At 31.7% G+C, this 17,890-nt stretch overlaps 1 protein-coding gene across 1 annotated transcript in view; it reads left to right on the forward strand.

Moving 5' to 3' along the window:
* The window catches only part of LOC118186918 (uncharacterized), a 329,689-nt gene extending 313,608 nt beyond the window's left edge, over positions 1–16,081 (forward strand). The window contains exon 6 of the mRNA XM_085816245.1: positions 6,166–16,081. Coding sequence (XP_085672371.1) covers positions 6,166–6,293 — 128 coding nt within the window. The 3' untranslated portion in view covers positions 6,294–16,081. The remainder of the gene's footprint in view (positions 1–6,165) is intronic.
* Positions 16,082–17,890: the final 1,809 nt, after the last annotated feature.

Raw genomic sequence — 17,890 nt, forward strand, 5'->3', positions numbered from 1 at the left:
AGTAGCATTAAACGTACAGGTAAAAGAGGAAAATCTCAAAGTATTAATTTTTGTGGTGAAACACCTCCAACACTCTCTTATTTTAGGTATGGACTTTTTAAGGGCCGCGAGGGCCAAATTAAATTTTCAAGATAGTTCTGTGGTGCTGGAGATGGACCAGAGGGTGGTGGAACCGGTGGAGACACCTGAATTGGACCTTAGCCATTTGAATGACCAGGAAAGTAAAGCAATACAGCAAGTGGTGAGTAATTTTTCTCATTTGTTTTCAGAAAAACCGGGAAACTGTCAGATCGTGACTCACAAGATTCAATTAAATGCCGAAAAACCTTGTAGGACTAAACCTTACCGCTATGACAAACAAAAAGACGTAATCATCGAAGAACATATTCAGGAGATGTTAAAGAATAAAATAATAACGCCCATAAATAGTGAGTACGCGAGTCCAGTCGTACTATGTAGGAAAAAGAACGAGTTTCCTCCTTCGGATAAAAGGGCTTGGAGGTTTGCTATTGATTACAGAAAACTAAATAGTATTACCAAATTTCCAGTTTACCCTTTGCCGGTTATAAACGAGATCATTAGACAGATCAAATCGACAAGATATATGTCTACTTTGGACTTAACGTCTGGCTGCTATCAAATAGCTATGAGACCCGAAGATATACATAAAACCGCGTTTATAACAAAATCGGGCACTTATGCATTTTTACGCATGCCTTTTGGGTTGTGTGGGGCCCCATCAACATTCCAGAGAGCTATGGACATTGTTCTAAAGCTTGTCCTAGGAAAATCAACTTTAATTTATCTAGATGATATAATTATAACGAGTAGTACGTTGGAACAACACGTTAATGACCTCGAACAAGTTTTTAAATTATTAAAAGAGGCCGGTCTTACAATTAACGCCTCAAAATGCAAGTTCGCAACTAAAGAACTTAAATATCTCGGTTATAAAATTTCGCAAAAGGGTATAGAAACGCAAGATTCAAAAATAAAAGCTATTAAGGATTTCCCACCGCCCAACACCGCCAAGAAACTTTCGTCTTTCCTTGGACTATGTTCTTACTATCGATCTTTCATAAAAGATTTCGCTAATATTGTTGAACCACTCTTAGTAATCAAAAGAAAAAAGAGTAAATTTACGTGGACAGCTGAAGCTAACACAGCTTTTGAAAGATTAAAAGAAGCGCTTATTAATGCCCCTGTTTTAAAATTCCCTGAGGGGGACGAAAACCTGGAAATTGCGGCAGATGCATCAGACTATGCGGTGGGTGCGGTTCTTATGCAAAATAACCATCCGCTGGCATCTTTTAGTAAAACATTGAATCAAACACAAAGGAATTATACAGCTACAGAAAGAGAAACATTAGCCGTATTAATGGCTGTACACAAATTTCGAGTTTATTTCGGCAAATCGCCAGTAACAGTCTTTTCGGATCATGCGGCTGTTGGTAGACTTTACTCGGGAAAAAACCTAACGCCCAGGTTAATAAGATGGGCTTTAAAACTCCAAGAATATAATATCACAATAAAATATAAACCGGGTAAGGAAAACAATGTAGCTGACGCACTTTCTCGTATAAAACTGGACGATGAAGATAATGAACTTAAATGCGCTGTGTTGACTTCAAAAATTTTAGATTCTAGAGATACGGTTATTACTGAACTGAAAGCTGATCCTGAATTTGGAAATATCTATGCTTATTTAAAAGACCCCGAAAGCTTTGAGCATACAGATATCGATGCGATAAGAAATAGAGCAAAAAACTATGAAATAATAGATAATTTATTATTCTATACGAAAACAACGAACGAAAGTCTTGAGTATAAGCCAGTCATCCCAGCCTCGCTTCGATTAAGCATTTTGAAGGAGTTGCACGAAAAAAAAAAAACAGCGGGCCACCTCGGGGTCAGAAAGACTTTAAAAAGGGTACGCGAGGCGGTATATTTCCCGCAATTATACAAAATAGTAACGGCGTATGTCAGGTCCTGCAATCAATGTCAGTTAATAAATGATATTAATTACAGCCCGGCCGGGTACTTAAATAGCATTCGCGCTACATTTCCGAATGAAATTTTAGGCATAGATCTCCTTGGTCCCTTCCCCCAGAGCGAGTTAAATAAAAATCGTTTTCTTTTAGTAATAGTAGATCATTTTTCAAAATGGATAGAAATTGTTCCACTTAAACGCGCGTCAGCCAAAACAGTCGCAGATGCATTCTTACACAGATACATTTTAAAATACGGTGCACCGATAAAAGTCATTAGCGATAACGGAAAACAATTCATTAGTCAAATATTTGAAAACATATGCAATGGACTTGATATACGCCATATCAGAATGGTTCCGTATAGACCACAGGCTAACATAGCAGAAAGAGTTAATAAAAACATTGTAAAAATAATTCGCAGTTACGTTAGCACACATCACAAGCGCTGGGATGGCTACATAAATGAATTAGCTTATGCTTTAAGAACGGCACATCATGATACTACGGGAAAAACTCCAGCAGAATTATTTTTAGGCAGAAAGTTAATTACGCCTTTAGATAAATTATTCTTTGTGCAACAAAGAGAGCAGGAGTTTAAACAACAAGATGTGCAAAAGTTGATTGATCAGGCGCTTAAAACCTCGGATACGGCAAGAAATAGGCAGAAACTTTATTATGATAGAAAACGCCGCGAAGCAGATTTTAAAGTTGGGGATAAAGTATTGAAGCGGAAATTTTCTTTATCAAGTGCCCCAGACAATTTTATGGCAAAGCTAGCTCCAAAGTTTGAAGGCCCCTATGTAATTCAGGAAATCAAAGGAGTAGTCTTATATCTTAAAAACGAGAGAGGGAAAATCTGTAAAGCAAGTCCCGACCAGGTGAAAAAATACTATAATCCAAATGATTTTGAAATCCTTAAAAGTTTCTTGCAGGACTCAAGTCTAAACGAAATAGAAGGGCCAGAGACTGCAACAACTATTCCACCACCCAAGAAACGGAGAACTGAAGAGAGACCTAGCACTTCTACAACCCGGACGTCGGTATCAAAAAGAAAAAAGGATTTTCAAACTCCGGCGTTTAAGAAAAACAAAAATACAGATGAACCGGGTAAAGAAACCGTGGTAAAGACGAAAACACCACCTATAAAAGATGGCAGGAGAAATTACACATCAAGGAGAACGCGCACACGGCCACAGAGTCAGGTGCCAGCAAGGCCGCCGTTCCGGAAACTGAAACGCCAACAGGAGGCACAAAAATACGACGAACAGAAGAAATTCAAGAAGGACTCCAGACCGGAGGACGTCACGACCAGCCGTCCCAGGCAGAAACGCAAAGGCCAACAACCAGACGATTACTCCGTCAAGAGGCCAGCATGTAGAGGACGCAAAAGAAAGAGCAACGGGGACGACACGCGGAGATCAATAAGGAGAAGATTGACATCCATGACACCTTTAACTTGGGATCAATTTTGTCAAAAACGGATGACGAAGTTTCAAGCATCGAAAACTCAAAGATAAGTTAAAACCTTCTATAAATTTTTTTTCTCTTTTGTTCCGAAATGTTATGCATAAGTACGAAGTTCTATGTTTTGACGAAAGTCAATATGTCTCGGTTGAGACTTAGTTTTGTTTTACTTTATTTAGCTAAGGCAAAAGTATTATTTTCTTTAAGTGTAAAAGCTAAAAACAAGCATTTTCTGTTGGTCGAAAGACTAATTCTGTTATGTTAAAGCCAAAATTTGGCCGGAGACAAAAATAACTTCGTATTCTTGTACTAATAAGAATTTTAGTTTCAGTGCCGCCAGCTTGGCGAAGAATGAGTAAAGTAAAAATTTATTTTCTCTTATTCATTTTATGGTAAATTGTAAAAAGCGTATGTATTAAACTTTTGTAAGTGTATGTAAATACTTGCATGTTATGTAAAAGTAGAACTTAGTCTAGAAGCATAAAATTGTAGATGCTAAAAGTGAATGCTTAAAAGCAATGAAGTCAAAATTTAAGTATTAAACTGTAAAGTCATGCTTTAGAGCGAAAGCCTGCATGTTTAAAGATGAATGAGGGGGAAGTTAGAATGAATGTGTTTTGTAGGGTTCTCCACCTACATTTGAATTTTTAAGACTATTAAAGTAGCTCATTGAGTTGTAGAATGTCGAGTAAGGTGTGTCTATTTGGTTGTTGAATTCTAACAAATCATGGTGGTTAGGGGAAGTGTTGTAAGACTAAAACACGAATATCCCGTTTGACACCACACACGGTGGAGAGCCAGGGTAAAGTGAAATTAATGCTTGAAAAATTGAATGAATGTGAAGTAAGCAATAACTAAGAAAAACGAAACGTTAAAAACAAAAATTTATTGTGTCAAGAAAGTGTAAATTATAATGTATGTAGAAAGATACTGATACTTATTCCTTCCAGATGCTGGAAGGAAAGACCAAGATTGATTGATGAAGTCCAGGAAAAGTTGCTGTAAGAAGAAAGCTTTGTAACGACTAACAGAATTTTAATTGTTACATAAGATTTTTTTTTTGTGTAAACGAGGCTTTCGCTAGTTAGTTCAGAATTAGATAAACTTACAACAGGTCGTTTGTAGGACCTGCTTCCAAGTTTTCCAAATTCTGGCAGCGGCAAATGTAGGGTTTATATTTACTTTAACTAACATTTATTTTAAGTTTAAACTATCTTTCCTGTCAAGCCTTACTTTCCCCTGGAACTGCCAATGCCAGAATATGTAAATTTGAGTAGAACGCGCAAGCATTCAAATTATCAGCGGAAGTAGTATGATTTAAATTGAAGGAAACGAGTTCGGTGAGAGAGTTATTCTTACTTAGCGAGCGCGGAGGTAGAAATCGAGAATTAAAGAACCCGCGTTGCGGCCTATGTGCTTGGCGGGAATTAGTGGAAATTGTTCCAGTGAGCTTCAAGTCTGCTGAATTAGCAGCCGTATTGTAAAACGCGGGGAGTTAGTTATTTTAGAGAGCCTCGTAGTTAGAATCTTGTCTTTATTTTCTTTTCAGGTTATTATTTTTATTTTGACTGCCTAGTTGGCACAGTTTGTAAGCGTCAAGAGGACGCAATTGTAATTTAGTACGTTGAATAAAAAGGGACTTAAACCCTTTACAAGACTCTGTGGTTTATACAAGCTTTCACAGTCACCTCTTGGTTGCGTGCTAGTTAGAGGCGCGCAACGTTATAGTATAATAAAAACTAAAACTTTATGCAGCATATTAAGCATTTTCATGCTATATCTACTAATGTAATTTTTTAACGCTGACTGAAGGTACAGTACCAAATCACTTACAGACTAAAGCACTCACGTTTCGTAAATCGTATAAGCTATAGTTTTACATCTACGTGTTGGCTATAACATTACTAATCCTATAAGAAAAATTCAAATTATAAAATCTCCTAAATATTTTTAAGAATATTATTCATCCTATAAAAATGAAATTGCTTTTGCTTCTCCATATAATCAGCCCATAAGCAGGTATTTTTTCCTAAGGATAATGCAATAATTTTTTATTAGAAATTTGTTTTCACCTTTGGAAAATTGCTCTTGCAAAAATGGAGCGTCTTGGAAATTTCGAATTTCGATGGTGTCTTTGGAAAAAAAATAAACAGAGACAGCTAAAATGTCATGCGCATACACACGCAATCATATTGTTCGATAAATAATACTAAAACAGTTTCGTTTGACGTCTCTCAATATTTGGTCTAAATTTGTATTATCATGTTCACGGGTGCACACATCTGACATATATGACAATATCGTCATATGACGATACGATTTGAAGAGCGTCAGTTCAATATGGACGATGATATCATTGATGTGGTGGTAACATGGAGTAAAACTCCGTATAAATAATTATATAAAATTAATATTAATATCGCACAGAATGCATTAATACTTTTCTAGAAGGAGTTATTATATAAAGAAATCATAATAGGTAACTGTTTATAAAATACCACTTTCCGTGGAAGATTCAAATTCCAGAAGCATCTATTTTTCTCTCTTTCTTTATTTAAATTAAATTATACACATTACCTTTAAGGACTGAAATTAAAGATATATTTTCTTTTAAGCGTAGAAATATTTTTGATTTTCCATATATTTCTATTTTGTCAGACTTATAATTATCCAGTCAGCTTTTATATAATTTTCTTTCTTCTTCCTACAGTACAGAATTTTGCAACAAGAGCAGAAGTAACAACAAGATGGACAATTTATCTGATCCTATGTTTCTTCTTTGCATATGACAATATTGTGAATGGAATCCAAAGAAGCCTCGTAGATCCTTTTGGATGACGACTACAGTAACCAAGATATTCTTTATGGATTGTTTTATTATTTTTACAAGCTGTTGCGTAATTTACGAACTCGTCTTAAAAATGTGAAAGATGATCGTGCCTAAAAAAACCTGCACCAAAAGTAAACAATTATAGAAATTTTATACACTTTATTAATGGAACTCAGTATAAAATCTCGTTACATGTGACGTTTCAAATATCATTTGAGGGAACTTTTTTTATTTTTTGCTTCCTTATGAAGTTAAAAACATTTGCTTTTGGAAGAGTCATTAGAATAACAGAAGAGTAAAAGATAAATATAATTTATACACACACACACACACACACACACACACACACACAAAAAAAAAAAAAAAAAAAAAAAAAATTATTTTCCCTATTCGAAATCTGAGGAGATTGAACGCAGGTGAAATAGGATGCTACATAAATATCGGTAGTCCCAATGCGGTATGAAGCTGGCTGAAATGAAAAGAATTAGAAATTAAAAAAGTAGCATAATTATAATTCCTGATCGCTTAACTTTCTCTTTTAATTAATACTTAAACCACATCATTATAAACGTTAGTAATATTGTGCGTAGAAGAAAATTACCAATGTGAAATTAAATTTTAGGCAAAAACAATTTTCAGAAATCTAAGTATTTCGAAAATGACCGATACACTTGCCGTTTCGCTAAGGAGTTTGGATTTTTTCTTTTACCAGGAATACATCGCTTAATAACAATAAGTAATTAAACAAAAGCAGTTAAAATTGTCGGATCTAAACATTTATACAGTTTTGTAGTACTAAAGTTTAAAGATTTTTACGACATGCGATAAAAACCATGATCATCAAAGCAGAAGTTATACATCTTTTATCGCTTATCTTGATAGAATGTCGACCAACTTTAGATAGCCTAAAATGTGCTCAAAAGTGTCTCCCTTTGATGTGATAGATTTCTTTAATGCATCCAATAATTTTCAAAATTTATCTTAATAATTTTAATTTTCAGTTTGTTTAAAATTTTGAACACTTACCTTAAAAATTTTAATATTTTGTGCTCAGTTTCCTCCAAAAATGTTGCTGCAGATACTGCTTTTTCTTTCGTGTTTAATTTTATTTCACTGATTTAGTCATTGTATTTCTATCTAAATTGCACGAAGTATCTTTGCTGAAGAAGTGTAATTCTATCCATTGTCTTAGAAATTCATAGGCTTTCCTCGTTAAAAGCGAAGACAATCTGAAACTGAAATTTGCTAAATTAAAATGTTAGTAAATTCAAAGATTAGTAAAATTTAAAAGTTAATAAAATTTAGAAGATTGTATTCAAAGTATTCAATCTGTTTTCAGCTAATAATCTGTCTATGTCTGTGCTGAATGCAGTTTTTGTTTTAATGCTACGTTATGGTTTTAATATAATTACGTACAAAACTGCGTAAAAATGCCATTAACTAATTTTAGATTTTGGAAGTGACACGAAAAGGTAATTTATTACTCTTGTATAAATTTCATTTCATTATCTTCTAAAAGGTAAAATTTTAAAGATTTTTAAAGGGAAGACAACTATTTACCCTATGAAACCTGAAAGAAAAATCAATTTTATTTATAAAATCACAATCAGAATAAAAGAGTGCTAAAAGCAACCAATTATAAATCATGGGTTGGATAAGAAGCATATTCGTGTTCTATTGAAGTTAACTTTTTCTTATGTTTATTCGACATCATTTTCCAAAATTTCATTAGATGAAGCACTTATTTTTGATAATAATGTAGGACCATCAAATATGACGTTTTACTGCATTTTGCATTGTTATAACTTTAAAACCTATCACATTTTTTAAATTCTAAAAGCATATTGCGATGCGAAAGAAAAGAAGAAATTAAACGTTTAAAGAAAATTCCACAGAAATTATTCTGATTCCCATGCTTAACCAAATTAAAGTAAATAATTACCTAATTAAAGGATTTTTAATTTAATAATATTTCAAACTACACGAAAAATTTTCAGCAGTAATACACAAAAAATATTCAACTGTAATAATTATGACTAAAAGAGATAGATAAAACTAGCTTGGCAAAAAAATACAACAAAATATTTTTAAATATGCATTGTGTAAAAAATGTAATAATATATGTTCTAATAAAATATGTGTATCAATATCACAAAACGTGTAAAAAATAAAATAAACGAATCTGTAATAGAAAGCCCTGGACCATGCTAGACTTAAAAGTATCTAAATCATGTAATCATGAATAAATTTGTTTTAAATAAATGTTTAAAATGTTATAATAAATTGTTAATTTTAAATATTACTTGAAAAATGGTCTTATTAGCAGTGACATGAGAGTTCTTAGAGTACAAAAAATTCAATTAACTGTATTTTGAGCATGGAAACTTTCGAATACCTTCGAAAGACTTAGGTAAAATAAAGATCTTAATTTTAAATAATTGGTGGGCAAGACATAAGAATATGTATCCTTTCACTATATGCTGTTCAGAATATTTTAACTTAAGCATGCAGATATCACAATTATTTCAAATATATAATAATATACTTAATTAATATTCACAAATATACTTATTTTCAAATTTAAGGCTTCCATACGAGACTGTAGAAAAAAACAAAACGCATTGTTGCCAAATACGACCTCAGAAACTAGACCGTCGTGGACGAGATGATTCCAAATCGAGAATTCATATAAATAAAATGAATACATGTATTACCTACATAAACTTTCGGTCTGAAAAAGGAATATCCATTTCCATTTCAGTTGTATATATGCAATTCCTAAAAACCACATAGATTCTCAAAATACCGCGAAATGACCTTGTAAGCTTTATTCTAGCAAGGCTGAGAACACTAATAAATTAATGATGAAAGAAAGGTAAATAAGGAACTTGTTTTAAATATCCGCGCTAAAAGATTTCTTTTTCAATTCCACAAAAAATAAAGAAAATTACAGCGAATAACCATAACAAAAATTGCAATATACATCCAAATAGAAACAAAATCAAAGTAAAACATATAAGTCAAAATACTTAGAAAGGCTTTTCCTAAAACAGCCCCATGTGAGGAAATTATAAGATATAAAATTGGCGGAATGGATTTTATCATTTAAGTCAGAAACACGTGAAATATATTAAGCTGTAAAGATGATATAGATTTTATAACAAACATATAGTTACCGTGTTAAATGATAGTCATTTAAGGCAATATGCATGTCAGTAGTATGAAAGAAGTCTAATAAAAATCAATTTAATAATAGTTCAAATAAAACAGAAGAATAAATAAGCCGAAAGGCATAAATGATGAGGAGAAAATGGAATAAAATGCTTAGCACTATTTAGAAATTATTGAAACTGAAACAATGCGCTGAACTCCAAAAAGCAAAGACTCCAAGAAAACAAATTCATTTATTAAATAAAAGCCCCATGTAAATACGAAATAGATGTAATCAAATAATTAAAAAAACAGGTACCTAAAAGTAAACATAAGAAGAATGGAAATGAACTCGTGGATCTGATCTGATTCAGATCGAAGGGAATATTAAGAAACAAAAGCAGAATAACCTGGATAGGAAATAAAAATGCAAAGATATATGCTGATCTCTTTTTGCTTTTATGGCCTTTATTATCTAATTTCGTGAAAATATGATCCTTATAAAAATTTGTTTCAGTGTTCGTAAAGACGTGATGTGAAAGATAATTCTACATCTTCTTTATTTCGTATGTGACAGCTTTAAGTTAACTTTTAAAATCTTTCACGAACTAGAAGTTCTGTTGCCTGGAATACTGTTGAATATGATTATCAAAGCTCGGAGCTTTCGAGGAGTTAAAGTAAAGTTGTAAGGAACTACCAAAGTATGTACATAGTTAGGGGAAATATTATTGAATATTTTATTGGTTCTAACTACTAAGATATACTATTACCACAGAACTGCATTTATATATATAAAAAATTTGCTAAGGGATTCCATGACTGCATTTATCTTCAGTGCCAACTTCTTCGCAAAATCATATCAGATTTGTATACAATTTCTTGTTATTAAATTCAAAACTTAATCGTTTATCGTTCAGAAGACACTTATGTACAAAACGTGACTTCTTAAAGAACACTAAACTAAAGAAAAGAGCTTAAGAAGAAATTCCAACCTAATGGTAGTTATATAACAACTATATATTGTTAAATCACAATATAATAGAATATTGTGATTTTTGGCCGAATGTAGCTTTTGAAGAGCAAACCTCTAAAATGATCTCAATTGTTATGAATATGACATATTGTTTCAGATTTTATTAGTATTTTTCTTTCAGTTTTTATCAGTGAGCAAGCAGATTTAATGGAATGAAACCAAACAGTTCTGAAATTTGCTGCAAGTTGGACTTAAACGCACTCCATATTACCATACTTGTGCAGGCATCAGTAAAACACAATTACATTAGTCGGTGTTTATTCTAATTCTTATGGTTCTAGAAGCAGAGGTTTTATGTAAATATCTAAATTTTCAAAATCATTTTCTAAAACATACCGTTTCTTAAACAAGTAATCTCTTTCAGTAAAACCAAGAGAGAATTAGCTGTTGCATAAATAGTCCTCTGAAAAGACACTGGAAACAAGATTGATGTGTTTCCTTATTAAGATACATTCCTCCAGATTTGTCATATTAGTGTATCTTTCTAAACATATTTTCATTGAAGAATGTGAAAGTGTGGAGAACAGCGTAAAATTATCAGGAATAGTGTGACAAACAACCTAATGGTATAAAAGTGCGTAAATTTTGCATTTTTAAAATAGTATTTTAAAGCACTAGCGTCAGATCTTCTAACCTTCGTTTCTTCTCATATTTTGATTGCTATAAATGTTGTTGAAGTCGTAAGTACAGATATGTTTCATTTGAAACTGTCTTATATATTTAACACCTGAAGACCGAAATATTGCGTGTCCATTTATCTCAATTTGTGCGATTATTTTTTAAGACTTTAAAGCTATTACTTCACATAGCTTTAAGTTTTGTGAAGAACATGATGTATAAAACAACACAACCCATACACATTTTTAAGAAGCTATTGAAAGATTTTGGTCAGCAAGAGAAAACTAGAAACCTAACTGGTGAAATTTCTTTTGCGGATGTCGGGTTAATCTCCCGCACCTGTAAAATTAAAGTAATGTACTTAGAGCCAGATTAGTGCAAAATGTATATTCTGAGTGGGCTTTGAGTGTTCCAATGAGTGTGAAATAAGGAGAATATAGTATACCTGGAAAGATTTGAATTGTGAGTACAAAATATGAGAAACATAATTTGTGTAATTGTCACATATTTATGTTGTTCTGTGTGTCTCACATGACCGCCTAGTCTTGTATGATTACAGAAAACAACGTGCTTGGTTTTACTAAATTTCCTAATTTCAAAACTATGCGATAAGCACCAGCTGCGTTTAAGAAATGTCTTCTTCCAGACCTCATGAACTCTTGTCTCAAAATTTTTCTAAAATCTCTTGTCCTATAAACTTTCCTTGGTAACGAAATCCTTGACAATTCTGACATATGTATACACAGCTTATAATTATAAAAGTATTCCCAATGCATTAAAAATATCAAAAACTTTATTTCATTGAAAACGTTGAATTCGAAAGTTTTCTTGCAGTCTAATTTAAGTGTAAAAATTCAATTAAATTTCGGAATAACTTGAAACCAGTCAGTTAATATTTGCAATCCTTGTCATCAAAGGGATTAAAACAGATTTTATGTGTGCAGTGACAGTTAATATCTTCTTAACCGAATTCCTTCGTAAACAAAATGGTAATCAAAACAGCATTGGATCAGACAGTTTGATTAACAGTCATGATTAATTTTGTTTTTAGTCAACATTTTTAATGTCCTACTGTTTACACACTAATACATATTTTATAATGTGAACATTATACAAAATAGTCCCTTTTCAAACGAGAATTTTAACTACTATTCACATTCACTGATGGGTTTTATTTCTAGATTAAAAGAATTAAAATTTGTTTTGTAGTGAATGTGTTGCTTGATAAAGGGTAAATTGAAAAAGAAAGATTGCATCAATAATTTCAGTGTACTTTATAAAAATCAGTATGGCCAGGAGACAGTTTTGTCCTTTTGTCAAGAAATTTGAAAATGATTAATCATTGATGTTGAACAGAAAACTGAAATTATACAGGAACTTATAGAAATCTGAAAGTTCATGTCTCTGAAAACTCATGTTCATTAAATATTATAAACATATTTCGCCATTATTTTGTTTTTTCTCATGGAGGTAGTAAGCAAGATGGAGTGGCCTTAACCGGTTCCCCCCATACCTGCTTTGAAGCACTGGCAATCCCTTCGTGGGGACCAACACATTGGGTCATTTAACATTAAGTTGAATGGGTTTTGACACGATCGGATGTAAATATTTTGTAATTACGTCTTAAATATACATATACATTCATACATTTTCTTTTTCTTCAATATTTCAGAGTCCTAGGTATATGAAAAGAATACATTTTTAAACAACATTACATTCTGAACGGAATTAAATGCTGTACTTTTCACAGAACAGTTTGCTCAGAACGGTTTAATTTTAATGAAATATTTTCACAAGTTTTCTTTAATTACATTAGGAAAAAATTAAGGTATCCGTTTAGGATTACGAAAATTAAGATCAAAGTTTATTGTATTATTAATATTAAAGTTATGCATTATTTCTTTCTTATTTATAGAGCTTCTTCCTAAAATACTTCCTCAAATATGACATGATTTTTCAACTTCTGAGGCATCTTTTAAATCGAAAATTTAAGTCAGTTTAGAATTAATGCTCTATTTGGTCCATTTCAAATTAGAGAACCTTTTATTTTAACAACGAAAAACGTTAACTAGTACTTAACTTTCTCTGAATATTTCTGAAAGGGGATAAAAAAAGGATTGTTTTTAAATATTATTTAAAACTTGAGTTATTACAAAATGTAAGGGGAATAATTCTTTTAATTATACTTATAAGATTTTTTAACCCTTAATTTCAACAATACATATTCTAAAACTCTTCTTTATTACTTTTTTAAGTACACATTTCATAGAATTTGCTTTACAGTAGCTTTTAACAGGCTGCTTTCCAGTACGAGCAATTCCTGCGTAATAGTTTTATAAGGTATTTGTCAATAGGATTTCAATTTATGTTTGCAATTCAATAACAATCCCGAATCAAAAAGAGGACCATTCAAGATCGGACTTCCTTTGGCAGGATGCACAAATGTTTTCTCCTCCGTCGATTACTCTATTTTTAAATTCTTAATAAGTTGTCTTGATGATGTGACGCGTTCACATGGTACTTCCGCCGAATTCGCAAATATATTCGTCTTCTGTTCAATACATTTATGTAAAACTATACATAATTTTACACAAACATGTGGTTACAAATCAAGGAAAAGTTAACATACTGGCATATCTGTGTGTATATTTTTTAATTTTGAAGAGGATTGCAGCATTTGGTGAAAATTTTATTTTTTAATTAACCGAAATAAGTAAAACGTGTAAACCCAAAGTGATTGTTTTTCAGTTACATACAAATAAAACGAGCAACTACAAAGCCTCTCCTCTAATTTTTTTTTTAAAAAAGTACATGTTACAATAATATGTGAATGATAAAAAAATATTATTTTATTTAAAAGATTTTGGCGTTAAAATATAAAATGAGAGTAGCGAATACTCTATCAAGGGTATCAAAAGACGTATACAATTTTAAAGGTACAGTAAGGTATTTTTCATTGTTTAAGCGTAACATGTTTTGCTCAAATCTATATTTTTTAGTTCAACAGCTTGGAATTTTATAAAACAAATTCATAAATAAACTCGCTGTTGTTAGCTATTGAAAAATAACCAAGATGTGGTTTTTGCGTAAATGTTACTAAACTATGTAAATTGCTATTACTCATCACACAGTGAATGTTTCTTTTATGCGGATATGTCCCATTTTTTGATTTGTATGAAACTGTCGTGTGTCGAAATAATATCGAAGCGCTGTCAAGGGAGCTTCTGAATGTAAACAAAAAACACCCCATCTGGAGACCGAATCTTCGGACCAGTCTTCACTCTTAGTGCTGAGCTGGCCTCTCCTTCCTTTCTTACCTCCATGTTTTTTGTAAATAACATATTTTTGTAAATATTCTGATAAATTAAACAACTTTGTACAATTTTTTACTGTATAGTATCCACTATTTGTTATGCGGAAATGATTCAACAGTTTAACAAATTAGCACTAATCTTAAACATTAAGCAATTTAAACAATAAAATGTGTATTATTTGTAATATACAATTTGATTAAAAATGAATATCTAAGAGGAAAATTAAAAATTAAATTTTTTTTGTTAAATCTACATAAAGTAAATTTTTTTCCAAAACTAAGGTGTACTAAAATAGTATTTTTCATTTATGAAAAAACTCCTGACCACAGTTTATCCTGAAACGTGCAATCCGAAATGCATCCGTCCCGCTTAGACTGGATAATTGGTTTTTATATTTCGTAACAAATTCATTCCTTTAAAAATAAGTAAGTTATCCCAATTCTTGCAACAGTTACATATTCGAAGATCTTATGGGTTTTAAGGTGTACAAGTCCCCTTAACATCAGCATGTATCGGACAGTTGTCCTCCTGTATACCTCTCTTTCATAATAAGGTCCTCCCGTTTCGGAAAGTATTAATATTAATTTCTTTGTTGATTTTTAGCAAATCCGGGGGTATACATTCAGCGCAGCACATTTGGCAAACAATGTGCTGTAGCTATAAAATCTTTAGCAGCGAAATCTCATTAACTGTAAATTAAAACACGAAAACTTTAAGTTATAATATCATCTTAATTTTAAAATTTGAGTAGCAAATAAAAATTCTTTTTACGGAGTATTTTTAAGTTAAAAATGAGAATAAAGACAAATATCATAAAATAAATCATCATTACAAAATTCAATAGTTATCATACGGTCGTTGATTCGATGAGGACGAGAAAAAAAGATTTCTTAATTTCCTTCATCCTTTACAATTATATACACTGGAACTAAATGTTAAATATGTACACATAAGGTAATTAATTTACGATTCTCGTATAATCAATTATAAAATGCTTCGGAAGACAAACCAAATGAACATATTGTGAAGCGTTACTTAATGTTGATATAACTACTCTAACTAAATCCCCTGGCGACATGTAAATTTATTTTACTGTTATTATAAATAAAATATTCATCTTTGTAGATTCATTCGATATTTCGTATCCAGTGATGCAATTTAAAGCATTAAAATTTTTAATGTTTTATACTTTCTAACTTAATGCAACACTTTTCCCTTGATAATTTTAAGTATTGTATAAACCTTCCGTATATATTTATTTTTTTAACTTTCAATACATAAGATTTTTTTTCTTTCATTTCAATAGGTAACAGCAGTGATAATTTTCTAACTATTACTCTGGTTTAATTTTTATGTCTTTTTTTTGGTCCTGCTTGAATACTTATTATAGAGTTAAATAAAATTTTTATAATACGTTTCCTTTTCAGTCATACTTTATTTTTCATTCATTTCAGTTCTTTATGGCTTTCAATTAATAAATGTCATAAGCCGTCTCTACAAGTAATGCTTTTTCATTGACTGATATTTAAATTGATGGAATGTCCACATCATGAATTTGAAAATGCATGTTCTTTACGCCAGTATTCTTTCTCAGAGATGTAAAATGTTGTAATAATACATGTTATGTAACATATAAAATGTAAAGATTGATGTAAAATATGCTGTAAATAAACTGTTTTGAATATTTTTTATTTTGTTCTATTTCAATTTAAATATAAATTCGTCTATGAGTTAATGCAGAACAGTCAAGCAGGTAGTCAAGTAAAGGGGAATCAAGCAGGTGCAGCGGTTTCAGTTCTTCGCAATCACCTGTAATTAAAAATATTTTTTTTAACTAAATAAATCAGTAGTTTACGATTTACAAATCCCACGCTGATGATAAACGAGATGAAACACAAGAGAATAAACAGCCTTTAAAATAAAATGGACCCTCAAATCTCTAAGCTACAACAATCTTGATTATGAATACAAATACACATATGGGATGCTGACAGTCAGTGCACTGTCTAAGTCAGGACTTAGACAGCGCATTGAGGAGAAAACATATTTTGTATTGCTATTTCATGTTATGTGATTACATGTAACACTGCACAGATCATCTCTGCGATCTCCTGAAGGATAGGATGATATATACTACCACATGCCTTCCTAACTTGAAGGGAGGATGGCCTGTATTAGATATTTTGCGTTAAACCGAATACGCTAGGGCAATTTGCCTGAGGTAATAGATATATTTTTATGGAAAACATTTTAAAGGAAACATGCTCGAATTCTCGTTAAGCACTGAAAAAATTATGAAATATTTCTTTCTTTATCTAAGCAATTCCCTCTATACAAATAGAAATATTTAAGCCTTTATAGGTTACTATAGGTTACTCTGATCTTTCTTTATTTATACTAGATGGCAGCACAATACAAAATAGTCCATACATTTTAGCAATGTTTAATTTATAAAGATCCTCATTTTTCAAAGAATTTTTTTTAGGATATGAAAGGAATTGTTTGAAAAGAAATTTCTTTGTTGCTTTCTTAACTGTATGCTAATCTCCTTATTCTGTATTAGCTTTAAATTTTTACCATGAAATGTTTTCTAAAACTGAACGGCGAACATCTGGTTTGCCCAGATTGGGATCACTGAAACACCAGGACCAGACCACCAACTGTATCTTTGTTTCACTGCAATATTTTCTTCGGTGTGCTCATTCATTAATAGAAAGGTGGGTCCACAACTTTTTTTTTTTTTTTTTTTTTTTTTTTGAGAGAGAGAGAAAGAAGATGTTAGGTTGCCATCTAAGGAATTGTTGTTTTTATTTTCTGATGGTCGGGATAATTTTATCCGTTAGCTGGAGTTCACAGCTGGAGAGAAGACAGAAACTTTCATGTGATGGGCGCCTTGCAAGAAACATCTAGTCTGTGAAAGGGGCTAAAACGCGCTACATATCTTGCTGTGTATCTAGCTCTGTTCAACAAGAAAGTAAAAAGCGTGTGAAAAGTATAAGGTAGAATTTTATTTTTAAATTTAAACGGACAATTTTTTTTTATTTTGTTTTTGTTCTTCCCTTCAGTACTTTCCTCCACAGGGAATTCAGGTTGTATGTAAATTACTTCTAAGTATGTAATGCATGTAATATATGTAATTTAAATTTAATTAAACGATGGAGTTTTAATCTTTCTCTTACAGTTAAGTGTTTGGAACCTCTGGTAAGCGAATAATCGCTTTAGCTCAAGAAACAGAAACGTAAATTTAAGAAGAGTTAATTACCCTTTATTTCTCCAAATAAAAATTTACAGGCGGCTTCTGTCTTGAAGCGTACGGAAAAGCCTCCACTTGGGCTTGAACTCAAGAGTAATAAGAAATCAAACTTAACTAATATTTAGCTAAACCAAACTGATGTAGCCGAAATTATCAAAATTCTAAGGAGTTGGCCCCGAAATGTTAACTAACTGGCGAAGCTATTAAGGCCCGGAAATGCGGATGAGCGTAGTAATA

Source organism: Stegodyphus dumicola, chromosome 1 (genome assembly GCF_044657685.1).
Source record: "Stegodyphus dumicola isolate Sdum_Otavi_A_Nest chromosome 1, ASM4465768v1".
Taxonomy (NCBI): domain Eukaryota; kingdom Metazoa; phylum Arthropoda; class Arachnida; order Araneae; family Eresidae; genus Stegodyphus; species Stegodyphus dumicola.